This window comes from Vanacampus margaritifer, chromosome 2, assembly GCF_051991255.1.
Source record: "Vanacampus margaritifer isolate UIUO_Vmar chromosome 2, RoL_Vmar_1.0, whole genome shotgun sequence".
NCBI lineage: Eukaryota > Metazoa > Chordata > Actinopteri > Syngnathiformes > Syngnathidae > Vanacampus > Vanacampus margaritifer.
In genome coordinates, this window is record NC_135433.1 from 14,689,479 (window position 1) to 14,707,258 (window position 17,780).

The window sequence follows — 17,780 nt, forward strand, 5'->3', positions numbered from 1 at the left end:
GTGTACGGTAAAACAGCATGTGGCAAGTTTGTACAATTTCCGGGGCACGCAGATAACCCCGGAACGTACTCATGTGACCCGCTCCGTGGGCCACTTGCACTATTGCTATCAGTATCTGTCAACAATTTGCACAACTACAAACGTGACAGTTTCTTGGTGAATTGATATCATTTGTATAGCATGAGCAACTGTTTTTTCCCCCCCTATTTTTCTTTTTTTCACTTTTTAAATATTTCCATATCTTTCTTCACTTTTCTCTTCTTTCGTCCAGAGGTGATAAATGAATCATGTAGGCAGGCGAATTCACTCGCTGACAATCAAATGTTCAATTTTTTTCTGACTTTTTTTTTTGTGTGTGTGCTTCTTAAGACAGGATGTCTTTTCCTTTCAATGGTGCAAAGGCAGAATTCATACATGGGGTTTTTTTTTTGCAGTTCCTTGCTTCCCGGACAAAGCAGCACTATTGTGTCAGATGTCTGGACAGGCCTGAGAGCTCATTATGGGCTGCTCTTTTTTTCTTCTTCATTTTTTGACGTCTCCACTGCAGGCAACAGATGACAAGTAGCGGGAAGCGACGGGCGAAAAATTTCAATGGCGGAGGCCGCAGTTTTTCGTTAGCATCTTTTGTCATCCTGTCGCCCCGCGAGATGACGACTCTTTTCTCCCAAAGCCCCGTTGACTTCGGCCCTGACCCGAGCGCCGAACGTCATCCAGCATGATAAATGCAGCTGTTCAACCTCTATTGTTCAACCTCAAAGCCGTTTAGAGCTGTCAAGATGTGGAACAAACGCAACCTTTCGCAAATTGTGCTGAATGGAGGATACGATCATATATCACGTTCAATGCAGTTAGCGCAAATGTGTCATTGAGTAACTAAATTGTGAAATGATAAATAAGGACTTTAATGTTGATTGACACGTTTTGTCTTGTTATGATAGTGATGGAATTTCAAGTCCATCAGTGGAACTGTTGTCAGGGGGCTTGTATTCTTAGATCCTCTTACTGGGGGAAAAAAACAATATCTTCATATAGCAACGTGTCCGGGGTGAGAACAATAATATCACACCCGTCCTTATTTTTATTATTATTATATATCTTGACATTACCATGCTATGATTTGGGGTAAATTCTCTAGTAGAACCTCAAGTGGTCAACCTGGAATTCACACACAACGATAGCTTGAAGCAAAAATTTGCTTCATGTCAGTTTTCAGGGTGAGGTTCGAGAGACTTTTTGTGAATGTCCATTGGTGAAATAGCAAATGTACTGTTTTCTATTCACTTTTATCTACACCATATGGTCCCCAAAGCGCTTTACAAAGCCTCACATTCACACACACCAGTGGTCGGCTGCTGCTACGTTGTTCGGGAACAAATCAGGGTTCAGCGTCTCAAGTACACTTCGACATGGTCACCAAGGGTGAGGTTCGAACCCACAACCTCACGGATGGAAGACAACCACTCTACCACTGAGCCATGCCACCCCCTGGTGTCATGGGTTTTATTTGATTTTTTTTTCAAAAATATTATTTGACCCTAATAAAAAAAATCCAATATCTTGAAACCAACAGGCATTCAGACTAAATCATTCCAATGTAGTAGAATGTGTTTTTTCAAATCGCACGTTGCCATTTCGGAGGAAAAAACAACCTTTCATTTCAACCGGTTTATATTGTGGCGACCGTTGCTCAGGGTGTTGAGACGGTCGTTTCTTTACCAGAAGGTTGGCTGTTCGATTTCCGCTCTATCCAAGTCATGTGTAGTTATGTCGCTCCTTGGGCACTTCACATGCAGAGCCTCCAGTGCTACTCACACTGGTGTATGAATGTTTGGTGGTGGTCGGAGGGGCCCACTTTCAGCCTAGCTTCCCTCAGCATGCCCCAGGGCAGCTGTGGTTACTTAACTCTTTTACTACCAAAGACGTTAAATGACGTTCTGCAAAAACCTACGGAGGAGCGCCAAAGACGTTAAAAGACGTCCTCCCATTTTTTTATTTATTTTTTTTTGAAACGGGTGCTGCGAAGGCTTGCGGAGCTGTCCTGAAAGTTTCAAGCAGGTCTCGTGAGCCTAATGACTATTTTTGGCCCCTAGAGGGTAGCGATGACTCTCTTTAAGATCGGGTGGGCGTCAGTAGAGGCGGAGTTAGAGCGTCGAGCAGGAGATCAGAATGGAAAACAAAGGAAAAATGGCGGCCGGTCGCGAGGAGCTCACGCCCGAGCCGTTTTTTTCAAAGACCAAAAGCATCGCTAAAAGAGCACAATGTTGACGACGATGATCATCATCGATGATGAAGATGAGGGTGGTGACTCCGTGGTTGGGAAGCATTGACGCGGCAGTAGAAGACGTTAGATGGAGCTAGATGGAGGAGGGAACGGGCAATGGCGAGCGTTTGCAAGCAGCTCTACACTTACAAGACGAAAGGCATCGACCAACGCTAAAATAGTACATTGATGACGACGGTGATCATCCTCGATGATGATGAAGGTGAATCCGAGCTTGACGGCGAAATTGGAACCGCTGAAGCGGCGGCTATGACGGAGTCATAAACGCGGAGCACAATCGAGCACGCCCATGCGGACGTTCGATCGGACGACGGAGAGTGCCCCGAGTCCAATGCATATTCATCGGAGGAAGTGTGTACAGTCTGCTACTTGCTTTTTATTTCCTGGAAAAAAGGCCGTCAAGAAAGTGTAACGTTTGCACGCAAAACGGACCAATGTGAAAATGAAAGTAAACTGTGTGCGAGTCCTGGCGTCTCCTTGCACGCAGGAGAGCGTTACAAAAAGAAAAACTGTATTTGAAACATCCACATAATTGTAAGTAGTACCACAGTTGCACACATTTGTAAATAGTTTGCGAAATTGTTTTGTCAATTTGTTACACTGTTGAATGGAAATAAACGTATTTTGCAATCAAAAAACACTTTTTCATTGTTGGTGAAAGCGTTTTACAGAAGTAAAGCACTATTTAGGTGTTCGTGGCATCATTCATGGACAAAAAGAAGTGTACAATTCACTAGAGTGCATGAAATAACATCGTTTCACAAAAAGCTCTTTTTCTCCGTTTTTTGTTTCAAAAGAGAGAATTTCGGTGAAAGTAACCATTTTCTATTGTTGATTACTGAAGAACGGAATAAGGTAGAAACAACTTTTTTTTCTGATGAAAGATGATAGTCCAATCTTTCATTTGGTAGTATGTGTGTTTCCATAGTCCAAACACAACATTTTCTGTGGACCTTGAAAGATCACTCAAAATGCTTAAATCGGCTGGCACTGGCGACATCCCGTTTCTGAAAACGTCTGGCAGTCAAAGAGTTAAGTAGCTTACCGCCACTACAGTGTGAGTGCATGAATAATGTGTCCATTCTGTTGTAAAGCATCTTTGAGTGTCTAGAAAAGCGCTATATAAATCTGTTCCATTATTATTATTGCTTGCTTGTAAAAAAAAATAATAAAAAAATGCGTTGGGGGTGTGTGATCGCCATTGGTTTATTTTTCAAAATCATTCCGACCGAATTCAGACTGACAAAAAAAAAACTTGGACTGAGACTTGACTTTATTGATCCCTTTGGGATGACTCACTCAGGGAAATTTAATTTCAAGCAGCAATAAGAGCAAATAGGCATGCAGACAGGAAGAGCATCACACAGATGAAGAAAAATTAATGATTTACAAATGTACAAAAAATAAATCACCACCTCCAAATCCGAGGCCATGGTCCCTAGTCCAAAAAGGGTGGCGTGCCCTCTCCGGGTCGGGGATGAGATCCTGCCCCAAGTGGATGAGTTCAAGTATCTTGGGGTCTTGTTCACGAGTGAGGGCAGGATAGAGCAGAAGATCCGCAGGCGGATTGTGCAGCGTCTGCAGTGATGCGAACTCTGTATCGGTCCGTTGCGGTGAAAAAGGAGCTGAGTCGAAAGGCAAAGCTCTCGATTTACTGGTCAATCTACGTTCCTACCCTCACCTTTGGTCACGATTTGTGGGTCGTGACCGAAAGAACAAGATCACAGATACAAGCGGCCAAAATGAGTTTCCTCCGCAGGGAATCCGGGCTCTCCCTTAGAGATAGGGTGAGAAGCTCGGTCATCCGGGAGGGACTCAGGGTCGAGCCACTAATCCTCTGTGTTGAGGAACCAGTTGGGGTGGCTCAGGCATCGGATTCAAATGCTTCCTGGAGAAGTGTTCCGGGCATGTCCCATGTTGCAGCCTCTTTAACCTGAAACATCATATTGCACGTTTTGATTCAATGAACTGCTCCCTTGCGCCGCTGTCTGAAAGCGCAGCTAGTAACAACTACGGTCATTCAAATAGTGGCAATTGTGACTTGGATTTTTAAACATTTGAAATCCACAAGTGTGTCCGTTGCTTGGCAACACTTAAACTACAGGTGCTCACTCGCTTCTCAACTACAGTAATGGAACAGCACGGTTCTCTAATTAAATTACTTTTATTGTAGGCTATTTCTTTAATACTGAATACAAAAAAACGCATGCTGCTTCAAAGTAGCTCGTTAGATGAGCTGCGCGCACGTCCGAGTTTGAGGACGCAGTATAACTTATCATCCATACGCGAGTCAATTTCAAATTTGAAGTGCGAAATATATTCCGAATAGATCACTCCACAATTGAATACGTCACACCTCTTTGGTGGCTGCGTGGGTTTTCACCGGTTACGCAGGTGGGTGTGTCCGAAGCCTGTGACAGGACAATCGCCGCACTTTTCAAGTGCATAAGGAAGCCGAGGTTATCGGATGCGATCGGCGAAGGGGTAACATAATGCCCTCTGCCAAGTTCAAGGTATTAGCTTATCATATTAAAAAAGGCTGTTTGTGTATAAGAGTCATGACATTTTTGGCAGTACAGGCCGCAGAGTTAGCTGGGGGATAACAGACCCTGTCGGAAGCTCACCCGTACATGTCCGCTTCAACGAAGGAAAAACGGGACTGTGTAGACTCTGGTGGTCCCTGGAAAGGAGCGACAGTACATCATTTACATTAAAAGATACAACAGAATTTTAACAAACAAAATACCTTTGCTAGCTATTCAAACTGTTTTTTCTTCTTCTTTGTAATGATTTTAGGCGATGATGTCTTTACCAGAGCTCAAGCTGTCAAAATTATGGCTCAGGGACATTTAGTTATTTTAAAATGCTGGTAGTTTTAAGGAAAGGAGCGGCTCCTGTTCTTTTTGAGTGGGTTAAGGCTTTTTAGGCTTTGAGTTCTACATCACGTGTTCCACCAAAGCAGGGGTGTCAAGCGGGACAGATCAGGCCCGCCAAGGGGTTTATTCTGAACTGCGAGATGCTTTTAGAAAGTAAAAAAATAAGAAATGTCGGACCAATTAATCAGACGTCCAAAATCAAAGCATATCAATTTGTAATTTTACAAGCAATCCCCAGATGAGCTATGCGACTTGTAAACGGAATTGACCTGGATGTCCTTATTTTACACACAACCTAAAGTTATGGTTTGCTGAAAAAAATAAAACCACAGACCAACATAAATCAAACATAAACGTAATGAATACGACACACGGCTACTGCTAACACAAACACACATGACACAGATTCACGTCTAATGACTTCATTAACTGCTCCACACAATGCATTCAATATATACAGTATGCAAAACAGGTAGATATAACACGCCCGGAATTCATAGGGGCTAAGTGTTGCCGCGTTCCATTTGCATTTGTGTTATTTTTTGGAACACTATATTAAGAGTTAGCCCCGCTATTTAGGGCTGGCTTTCAAATAGCAAAAATCGGTGTATAACTGACACGTGTTTTCAAGTTATATTACCCACTGGGTAAAATATTTTCCTCCATGTGGCCCTTTTTTTGACATCCCTGGACTAAAGCCTCCCCCCACCGGAAGTCTCGGTGAAATATGACATTGAATGTGTTTTTGTCAAAATGAGGGATTTCTACCTGGCAATATTGAAACTGCTGTAACTTTGTCAATGTTTGCGGTATGTCTATGTATTATATATCATTATAAAAGGAATGAAGTGTAGAAGTAGAATATACTGCACAATACCCCATAATATCTCAATATTCAAAAGTATTCTGTACCCATGAGGTTCCTTTTGCCAGAGCTGGCCAGATATATACAGTACATATGTTATCATTTGGACAAATTCTCTAGTAGGAGTCTGTCAAAGTACAAACTCTGGCGCTGCTGAGTCAGTTGTAGGGGATTGTGTTCGGGAACCATAAAACGCAGGCACTTTTCACAGAGTGTGAATTGACTGCCAGTGCAGAATCAGTCTGGGAGCGTTGCTGTTGCCAGATAAGTTAAGCGCACCCGCTGTGTCCTTTTTCACATTCCTGCGGATACGCACCACCTGTGGGTCTGCTATTATCAAGTCCATCAATCGTTAGGCCAAAAAGACCCGTGTCAATATCCAGACAGCATGTCTTCCATGTTTTCTTTCGGTGTGTGTGGGGGGGGGGGGGGGAGTTCTGTTCTCTTTACCTTAACAGCAAGCTCACACATTAAAGCCGATCCATGTGAGAGACGGGGGTGGGGAGTGTTTTTGTGTCATATTGATCCAAATGAAAATCTTCATTCTCCTCGCATCAGTGCTACAATGAGGCGGCCTCACACAAAAATGTCAGACTGATTGACTGATTTTCTGCTCGGGACAGAATTTGTGATGCTAGGTGGCTACTGTTAGCTTCACTTACATCAGTGTGGCGGCATAGCCAAGTTTTGTCACAGTGATACATGCAAATATAATCCTTTGTCTGTGAACTAGTCAAAACCAGTTTCCTGATTATCTCTGTTCTCCTCAAAGCAGATGGGTCTTCGTTAGGCTAATGAGGTGGGAGGGGCTGGCTGGCAGGGACTCAGACGGGCACGATAAAACACTGCATCGCCACATAAACAACTCTTTCTACGATGTGTTCAAGTGTCTTTTGTCTTAATTTACATGTGTTCTGGGAGTACCACTTGACTCTTTTGATTATTGTGATGCTATTGTTGCACACAAAAGTGTGTTAGTGTGTGTGCCGAGCGCGGTAATTACAGCTGGCTATTTCAGTAATTAAAATGTGTCATTTTCTACTTTCATTAACATCTCACCGCAAAATAGATGAAAAAAGGAACAGGAGGTATCACTAGTTAGCTGTAAAGACCTTGACTGTAGTCACGTTTCTACCAACAAATGCAGTTAGTTGCATGAGCTAATAAATACCTCACCTTAAATTGAGACTCCCTTATGAAGGCAAAAAATAGGTAACTTTAAATACCTTGATAAATTAAAAAAAAAAAAAAACATAACAAATGACAGCTTCTTCAACAATCACGTATTTATATGGTTTTTTTTTTAATGTTTTTTTTTATGCTACAGCATACAGAACTGAACTGTGGAGAATGCTTGAAGCAATGGTAGTTATTACAAAAACGGCCAGCAGGTGGTAGCAGAGTATAAGAGATTAACCAGGGCCATGTTGCAAAAATGCTTTCCCCCCCAGTGTTTAAAACAGATTTGTGAATAATAATGAAACTTAGTTTGCTATATTCTAACGCTAGTTGCTGCAAAATGGAAACAGATATACTTTTTTTCCTGATGAAGAATTTTTCTTTTGCTAGGTTCCATGTTTTTATAGCAATAGAACACAATATTCTGTGGGCCAAATCCAGTAAAACAGCCGTGAGCAAAGGGGGTTGCTTCAGTAAAAATGGCTGGCAGTGAATGAGATAAGTAGCTTTAATTACCTTTACTGAATGCCAAAGGAGACAAAAGTTAATATATTTTAGAAGAAAATCATCTCTTTGGAAAAAAATAAACACCTCCCCTCAAACAAACCTCCCACTAACTGCCTCAATCACATAACATCATAGCTCCAAGCCGAACGGTGCGTAGCCAACAAAGAAAATTGCAACTGTTATGTGTCTCGCTTCACTCTTCCACAATCAGTGGGACAATTGAAGACTTCCTCAAATACATGCTAGCTACTCTCTCTGAAGTTGTGATACATCCACAGTCTGACTGAGTACTGCCTATCTCTTCTCGCAGGTGTTCACCCGGTACGGCAAGTGTTACATGTTCAACGCGGCCGAGGAGGGCAAGTCCCTGCGCACCACCATGAAAGGCGGCACGGGGAACGGACTGGAGATCATGTTGGACATCCAGCAAGACGAATACCTGCCAGTGTGGGGCGACACAGGTGGGCCTCGCTTAGTACTTAAGACTACAATCTACAGAGACCGAGCGGGTCTTTCTGTTGAAGTCGCCTCTCTGCTTGTCTGCCTCGGGGGCTGGGGTTGTTTTTTTATTCACGCAATTGAAATTCATCTATAATTAACGCAGCGGTGACTCACGGTTTTCTGGAAGGGAACGCGGCGGGACACACCGTCTCATTTCACACAATGGGAAAGTATTTCATGCTATTTATGAAGCTCTTTTTTTCCATTTCTAGGACACAAAAATAATATTAATTTGGATATTTATTGCTTCCTGACCAAATATTAAAGGACAGATGAATAACCCACTTATAAAACAAAAAAAAATCACACAACGGGTAACAAACAGTAAAATGATTTGACTGCGCATTGATGTCAAAAGACAAAGGACAGAATGATGCAGCTATAAGCCCTAACCCAAAACACATATGTACATACCCATTGATGGATTAATTAGCCCTCACATTTCTTATGTAAATTTATAGCACCAATAAGATATTAAAAATGACAATGTAAACTATAAGAACATACATGACCTTTTTATTAACTTAACTTTTGACCTAACACCTGTAAAAAAAAATAATAATTAATGCTCATCTCGATTTTAAATTCCTCCTGTTGGGGGGAATGTACAGCATGACTAATGACCCTCATAATGCACTTAAAAATGTTAGCTTGGACTATACAACAGTAAAGATGCACACAAGAAAATCATATATATCACACATTTGATTGCCTTTAGCTACCTTTTGATCTGGCATCAAGGACGTAACAATTGGAATTGCGTGCCTGAAAACAATAACATCTTGTTCATCTACATTTTATTACCTCCTGGTATTAGAAGATCACCTGAGAGAATGATTAATGACCCCTCATAACACGTAGAATATGTCAGATTGGAATTTATAACATCAATAAAACACTAAGAACGCGCACATGTAATCAATAAAGTAGCTTGGATCTGACATCCGAGACATAATAAGCCTTCATAACACAAATTGGAATGAACATGTGCATTTATTGCACCCAAACTGTGGTTTGTGCTCTGTCTTACTGGTCTTTTCTTCACTTGTCATAAATGTGTGTTCACGGGAGTCCGCAATTTGGCAGGTAGTGAAGACTGCTTAAAAAAATGACTTCCAGCTAATGCCACTACCAGTTGAAATTTGCTGTTAAACCAGGACAATTAAAAAAAAATCTGCAATTCAAACCAAACAACCTTTGCTAGCTAAATACTAACACACAATGCAATTTGCCATAGATCACTATTGAGTAGTTTTCGTTGTGTGTGTCATTGTGACTGTGCTATTCGGCCCCTCGTTGGCCAAGTTGCACACACCAGGGGTCGCAATGATTGATTATTTTATGACTATGTGTTATAAAGGGCATATTGTGACTGATTGTAATATTTTCCTTTAATACGCTTACAAAATGTTTTGTTGGAATTTTTGGGGAGGCTGGAATGCTGTTTGTAGAACAATTGCTACCTGGGCCAGTGCTGGCTCTGACTGCTTGTATTGGCCTTCTACTTCATCAAGTCACACTTTGCAAAACATGTTTAATTTGGGAGGGAAAATTATGGAGTTTTTGTTGCCTGGCAACTGGACGTTATTTAAAGGAGGTGCTGTCTGTTGTGCATCTGGAAGGTGTTGGAACATAATAATCAAATCAAATCAACTCTGATAGACAATATTCTTAGAGGAGAACAAACATTAACCCAATCTGGAAACTCTCATTTGAAACTCTGAACTTGAAGCCCTAACAATGACTTAAAGCCCAAATTTGAGACCCTGGCAGTAGCTTGAAACCCTCATTTGAAATGCAAATCCAGACTTAAAACCCTACTTTAAAACTATAGCATTGGCTTGAAACCCTTATCCTGGTTTGAAAGCCTAATTTCAAACCCAAGCACAGATTTAAAATTCAAACTTGAAGCGCTGATTCTGACTTGAAACCCTAATTTGAGGCCTTACCACAGACTTGAAGCCCTATCCCAAAATTAAGACCCTAACTCTGGAATGAAACCCTATATCAATACTTGAAAAACTAATATGAACCCTCATCCTAACCCTGATTTGAAGCCTCAATTTGATTCCTAACCCTTGTGTGAAACACTAATCTGATCTTGAATTCCTGACCTTGAAACCCTAATTTTAGGGTTAAGGTTGGGGTTGTTTCAATCTAAGATTCTAACTTGGGACTTTAGTTTGCAATATCTGTTTAAAAACCCTTACACTCGTTTGAAACCCTACCCATGGGTCAAAAACCTCATTTCTGAGCCTAAGTCTTGTTTTGAACCCTTACCATTACCCCACCCTGAATGTACTGTACTAAATAACAATGTTTTGGTACCTTTTTACCTATGAGAAAATCAAATGAGTTGCTTCAAGTCTTATTAGTTGTCATCATTCGTGTCTTTTTAAGGTTTCCCAGCAAGACCTCAAACGTTTCATTTCATGCTGATGATGGCCGATTACTTCACAGAAAATCATGTTGTCGCTGTCGTGCTTCCTCGCAACCTGAAAGGCCACCAAAAAAAAAAAAACATGCTAAATGCCACAGTGCCGTCAAAAACTGGAATCATCCGAGAATGGATTGGAGTTTGTAATCACGACTAATAAAATACATTCCCTGGGAAAGCAATTACTCCATGCTCGCCCTCGTCTATTTTTAGCCTCCTTGTTGAGCGCCAAGCAGCAATAGAAATAATTAATAAGCAAACAAGTGTGCGCTGTGTTGCATTCTTAATGACTTCCTCTCTTTTTTAATCATTTTTATGACTCATTTTGCTTTGAGGTCCTCAGTGGAGATCCATCAAAAACAAGAAACTTGTCACCTGCACCCCAAAACAACAGGTGGCGCTGTAGAATCAAACTGCAACTGAGACATTCGAGCCAATCAGAAGTCAAAAGAAAGTCGCGTCTGGAAAATACATTCACAGTGATCTCTTGAGGTTGAAACCCTAATTTGAAACCTTGAAAGCCTAAGACTCAAAGCTCGAAACGTCTTTCTTTAAAATAACATTTGAATACAACATTAATCCTTGTTTAAAACCCTAATTCTAAACCCTAACTCTAACCCCAATTTAAAGTGGAAGTCAACCTTAAAAATTTCTTGACAATAATATGTTATATGTGACCTCATTAGTCTAAACATGACACTCTAATTAATAGGGGGCGGCCATTTTGCCACTTACTGTAGCCTTAAGATGACATCACAGTTGCTCAGGACTCAGGCAACGACCAAACACAGCTCACCTGTCTTCTGAAGCTGAGCTGTGATTGGTTGTTACCTGAGACCTGAGCAACTGTGATGTCATTTCCAGTCGACAGTAAATGGCAAAATGGCCGCCTTCTTAAATGATAAAAACTGCTGTATTCTGCTGCTGAACTCATATTTCACTAGCACAATACTAAATAAAATACCGTATTTAGACTAGTGGGGCTGTATAAAACATATTATTGTCAAGAAATGTTTTTGGGGTTGACTTCCCCTTTGAACTTTGAACTTGAAACTACTTGGAACCCTAATTTGAAACCTTAACCTAGACCTTTACCCAGGCTTAAAATCCTTAAAGCCTTAATCCTGGCTTAATTTGAAACACTATTTTGAAATTCAATCAAACTATTGTTTCAAACACTAACTTCAAACTCAAATCCCATCTAGAAACCCCTGACCTAAAACTGACTTTCACTTTTAAACCCTAACCCAATCTTGAAACCCTGATTTGAACCTTGGCTTGGAACATTAACTTGAAACCCTCACTCTGGCATGAAGCCCTAGTTTAAAACTCTGACTTGAAACCGGTCTGGAAACAACAAGAAAAACTTTTAAAACCATAAGTCTTGTTTAAATCCCCAACTTCGACTTGAATCTCTGCTTTGAAACCATCATTCTGGCTTGAATCCCTAAACCTGGATTGAAATCCAAATTTGAAAGCCAAGTTCTAGCAAGTTGCAACGCCAACACAAGCATATTTAAAACCCTAACGCTTGTTTGATTCTCTAAAACAGGCTTGACACTGTAACTTGAAACCCTAACCCAGTCTTCAAGCCCTAATTTCAAACATCATATTTGTCTTGAAACCATGCAAAATTTATAAACTTTAAATAACTTAAAACTCTAACAAAAAAAACAAAAAAAAGTTCAACTTTTGCTTGAGGCTGTTAACGACTTGAAACCCTAAAAAAAAAAAAAAAGCTTTCAAACCCAAATTTGCAATCTTAACCGAGGCATTAAACCCTAATTTGGATCCCCAACCCAGGTTTCAAACTCCACTTTGAAACCCTAACCCTGGCTTGATTCCCAAGTTCGACCCAAACCCTGTCACAAACCCTAACCCTGCCTTGAAACTCTTATTTAAAAAGCTAAAACAAACTTGAAAGTGTAGTTTGAAACCCTAACCCAGGCTTGAAACCCTCACACTATCTTTTAAGCCTAATTTGAAACCCTTTCCCTGGACTTGGAACACTTTAAAGTTATGATGATCAATAAAATGATGAATGATAAACTAACCGATTACCAAATGGTTTTTGATAATGGAATAATCATTTAGATACCTTTTTTACAATTTGATGCTCAAAATTTCAGCTTCTCAACAGTAAATATGCTCCGATTTCTGTCATCCTCCACCAAAGCATATTGATTATCTTTACATTGAGTCAAACTCAAACATTTGATTTCCTTTGAAAATATATGATCAGCGTTTTGCCTCAAACCAGTAACTGAATTGAATCATGATTAATTTTTGTATGTGCATTTTCTGCACTGTCAATTTGTTTGAAATAATGTTGTGTTGTTTAATAAAAGTGGTGGATTTTTTTGTTAATCCCCCCCCCCCCAAAAACCTGATTAATCAGTTATTGAAATAGTTGTTTATTACAATACTGCTTTGAAGCCTGACCAATCGGGATATTCCCCATTTGCCATCCATTTTAACGCAGCCTAAACATATACTGTACTATATGTAATTGTATATTGTACGGTCGTCCTTCACTTGTGTCGTGACTTTTACGAGTGAGGCTTTGTATCTAAGGCGTTTTTTTTTTTCTCTCTTTACGAGTCTTTTTGCATGCAAGGACCCACTAACGCGTTATCATCAGGGTCGCAGCTAATTTACATGCGTGGGCGCGAAAGTGCCAAGAAGACAAAAGGCCGTAAAGAAGAACACAAACAAGGTGAGCTTTAAAATGATGAAAACGCTTGAAGAATGACTCAGGTCCTTCATTTACAATGCCGAAGGTGTGCGTGCGCGTGCGGGTGTGGCTTTTCCCAGCTCATTGCAGCTGAAGCAAATGCATCAAAATGGATGTCAAGAACTCTGGTTTTGAAGGTTGTCAGACACTGAATGACTCAAGTACTTCACTGGCAACTCAAAGTGTACAAGTGTATTATTTATTAGTTAGTGAGCTTTTAAGCTTGTCTGCTGTTTTTTATCGGCGTCCTGATTGAAGCTCCACTTTGAAACCTGAACACTTGTTTGAAACCCTAAGCCTGAGAAATATATATCTTTGCACTTTTTTCTATCATATTGATTATAATCTCATGCATTTTTTTTTGTTTTAGTGTAAGATAAGAAAGGTAGCCCTTTTTCAAAACTTCAATATGTTCATGTTTATCTTTAATGCAAAAAATAATTAATTGACGTTGAGCTCAAACTGATGCTACTTCATCACTTTAAAATGACAAAATTGATTGTCTTGAAAAGAACGAGGAGCTTATTGATTTTGAAGGACGTGAATCATTGAAGTACTTCACTTGGGTCAGGTCAAGAATTGAATTGATTTTGTTGAAATCTCCACACAGGCCCAATTCAACGATTGAATGTGTCACCTGATCACCTACTTGAGGCTTCATGGGATTAAAAATGATCTTTGCCATTGTTAGGTCAAGAGCATTATTGTCGTTTTGGGATTTCAGACACCACATGCACGAGGTACCTCACTATCAAAGACGGTCACATTGTCACCTTGTCACACAGCTACACATTTTATGGAAGGTTTTTTTCATTTTTCTTTTCTTTTTTGGTCTTTGTCATCTGAAAAACCTAACTGCATCAGATACATCATTTCTGTTTTCATAATTAATGGAATTTTTTTCTCCCTGCTCCCTGCTGGCCGGCAAAAACAAAGACGGTCGGCGTTTATTGCATCTGAGCTGTCGCCATGGCCACAGTGACAGGCTGATGAGTGTGTGCTGCTAGTTTAATGGGAGGGCTTGATTAAATGTATCCTAGAAACACGAGCGCACGTGACGTTGCCGTGATGTTATCGATTTCTACGTGGAAACATTCACTCACTCGCTCTTTTATCGTAAATGTTATTGTGTGTGTGCGCGCGTGTGTGTGCATGTGTGTGTGTGTCTGTTTTCAAGGTCTTTCATCAAACCTCTTTATAGCGCAAATTGGGTCCATTAATTATTACATTAAATAATTGATTTACTTGAGTTTAATATTTCCATTAAACTCGAGCTCACCTTTCGGAGCACCACATCAGTTTTCAGATAGTTTATCAGGATAACAGATGATAACCTTGGTAAAGCAGTCATTAAAGTGAAGAATGCTACATTTTAATAGTTTATGAGTTTGTTTTTCAGTTTAGAGGTTAATATAAGTTGTTAAAACACACACTTATGTGCATGTTTATTCTTTAATCTACTTGGAAACTCCAAAAAGCAAAACGCTAACTACGGTGATAGGAATGGGACAAGTAAGAACTTAGAAGGTTAAAATAAACAAAGAGGAATATTAAGAATAAGAAAAATCAACTAAAGAGGAACAGTCTTAAACCACTGTATCCGATTGGAAGCAGCAATTTGTAAAATCTGCAAAGTTGCATTTTACAAATGGTTTGATTTTGGGTCTGATTTGAGGCTCTGAAGAGGAATATCGGAATTTTGTCCTCTTTGCGTGTTCCAAAAATGAAGATAGATTTAATGTAAGAAAAATACACCTTTGCAAAAATGATTTAATAAAAAACAGAGAATCTCTGGACAAATAACAGCCTCTATCATCACTTAAACATCGTGGGATTCAGAGCGTCAAATGAGGCTCTTCCGCGTGCACAACGATTTCTTATAGTTAAAAAGACCTCCTCTCTTTCATTTGTAGACAAAACATACTCTCTGGTACTTTTCCGTGAGCGATGGCGAAAACAGAGTCAGATGTGGGCGTTCAAAACAGATTCTGTTCTCAAGGACCAAATGTGTTTTCGCACAAAGCGCTTAGAAGGAACTTTTTTAGACTAAATAGTATGACCCAGTTTAGGTCAGATTATACCGAAATCAACACCATCTGCTCTGCACAGGACACAAAACATTTCGACAAGGTTAATATAAAGAATTAAAATGTTAATAATGTGTAACAATAGTTGATATATGAAATTAGGTATTAAAAATGTTATAATATCTTTCAGCTCTCAGGCAAGCGGGCCAGTTGAAGAAGAGATGGGGAAAAAACTGTTCAGCCAGGAGGGAGTTCATCGAAACAAAAATTGTTCTTGCAGCCCATCGGAATTACAGTTTGCAATCCTCCCAGAGTCTGTTCTGCTGGCTTTCGAGGAGCATACCTGTGAGGCCAAACCTGAGTCGGCCTTCAGCCTGGCAGAGACGAGAAAGCGTTGTTGGCGTCACGTGGCAATGACTGGGGTCATGCAACCAAGAAAAAAAGGGGGGTGGGGAAGAGAAAAAGTGAAGTGATGTTTCTAATATTCCTTCCACCAAAAATGGAAGGAAGGAAAAAAATGGCGGGAAACGCAAGTTAGGTCCAGCTTGGAAGAGTTGAGAGGGGGTGACCCTCCACGTCTCAGGTTTCATATAGGGTGGTGGAAAATTCCTGGTTTAAGGAATGTTTTAACAATGGTAAGGTCACCTTTCCCTCCTTGCTTGTGTATCTTAAGACTATATAGCGGATGATAACGCTTTGATATGAAGGTTCAATCGAGTCAATCCACAACTGATATTAACAGAAAGTAACCAAAAGTTTACCACTGTAGAGAAGAAGTCAGTGGGATTTCGAGACATCACCCTCGCACTTTGGAGATTCACAAGACAAAAGAAAGGAGCCATTTTTGTCATGAAAACTTTCCTTGTACCAAAATGGAACTGTAATAATTAGAAATCAATGATATGTCCTCGGTTGTTACTATTCCTGATTGCCTTCAAACACACTCACAAAGGACGGACGGAATCTTTTTATTGAAGCTCCACATTGTTCTACAAGCAAACTACTGTTAAAAACGGATCAAATGGATGCTTTGCCCCATCTGTTGTGTTGTTCCTGATTGTAAACAAACAGACTCGTAACCCCATAAAAATGTTGGTCTGGTTCTCAAAGGAGCACCAGAACTTTTTGTTTGGTGATCATTATTCTTCCTGACCCACAACTATTCCAAACAAATATCTGTTTTCCCCCATTTGCTGTCTCCATTCCAACACTTGTGCATTTCTTTGCAGAGGACACAGCGTTCGAGGCAGGGATCCGAGTCCAGATCCACAGCCAAGCCGAGCCCCCCTTTGTCCACGAGCTGGGCTTCGGCGTAGCGCCCGGCTTCCAGACCTTCGTGGCCACGCAGGAACAGAGGGTGAGTTTTCATTGATGCCCTTACGCAACCTTCAAATACTGGAACACATGCTCTAAAAGCAGGTATTGTTTACGCAAGGCGTCGTCTGTTTCCACAACGTTGTCATTGAGGCACCTAAGTGCACTAAAGTGAGCTGTTACAATGTTTTACACCGTCCCAGCTTACCATGGACGTACAAAAAGCTGTTTCTTTTGCACTTTTTCTGTTGCGTGTGCGTGTGTGTTGGGAGGAATGGGGGGATGGGGCGGGGGTTGGTCGCTAAGTAGACAGTAGACCGTCACAGACAGAAGGGAACAGTGTGACAAAATGTTCCCTCTGTCTGATGATTTATGCCCTAAAACTGACTTCCCACTCAAATTTGAAACCCTAACTTGTAACCCCAACCCAGACTTAAAACAAAATCTAACAATAGCTTCAAACTCTAATTGGAACCATATTCCTGGTTTGAAAATCTAATTTGAAACTAGGGGTGGGTAATATGGCCTAAAAAGTATATCACTATATTTCAAAGTTGTTGCGTTTTGGTTTGTTTTATTGGTCATGTTTTCCTTGTGTGTCTCCCTTTGTCAATGTCTCATCAGGTTTTATCACCTCCAGGTGTCTCTCGTTATCTCGTTACTGTGTGTATTTAGTTCCCTGCTTTCTTTCAGTCCTTGTCGAGTCATTGTCTGTGTCGCACCCGGTTTACAGCTCCTGTGTGTCCTGCCTGTTTTAGGCCCCGTCCAGACGAAAGCAAAGCCGGCTTCGTTCCTCAAACAAATCTCGCACACACAGAAGCATTTCAAGACTTGCGTGTGTCCAAAAAAAGACGCTGAGGATGTTTAATGGCTGTAATGTATATGCCAAGTCTGGAGTGGCGCTGTAGCGCAGCCACAGGGAGTTAAAGGAAAGCGTAGAAGAAGAATCAGCAAAGAAGACACACACTTTTTCCCCCTAACTTTATTGCAATCTACAGAACAAACATGGCTTGGCATGTATTGAAAACAACATGAAAAAGACGAACACAGGAGAAGTGG

General features: G+C 40.6%; 1 protein-coding gene across 2 annotated transcripts in view; it reads left to right on the top strand.

Moving 5' to 3' along the window:
- Positions 1–17,780, top strand: part of asic2 (acid-sensing (proton-gated) ion channel 2) — a 212,067-nt gene that overhangs the window by 172,540 nt on the left and 21,747 nt on the right. For both annotated transcript variants that reach the window (XM_077558437.1, XM_077558436.1), the window contains 2 exons: positions 8,019–8,169; positions 16,637–16,764. In XM_077558437.1, coding sequence (XP_077414563.1) covers positions 8,019–8,169; positions 16,637–16,764 — 279 coding nt within the window. The remainder of the gene's footprint in view (positions 1–8,018; positions 8,170–16,636; positions 16,765–17,780) is intronic.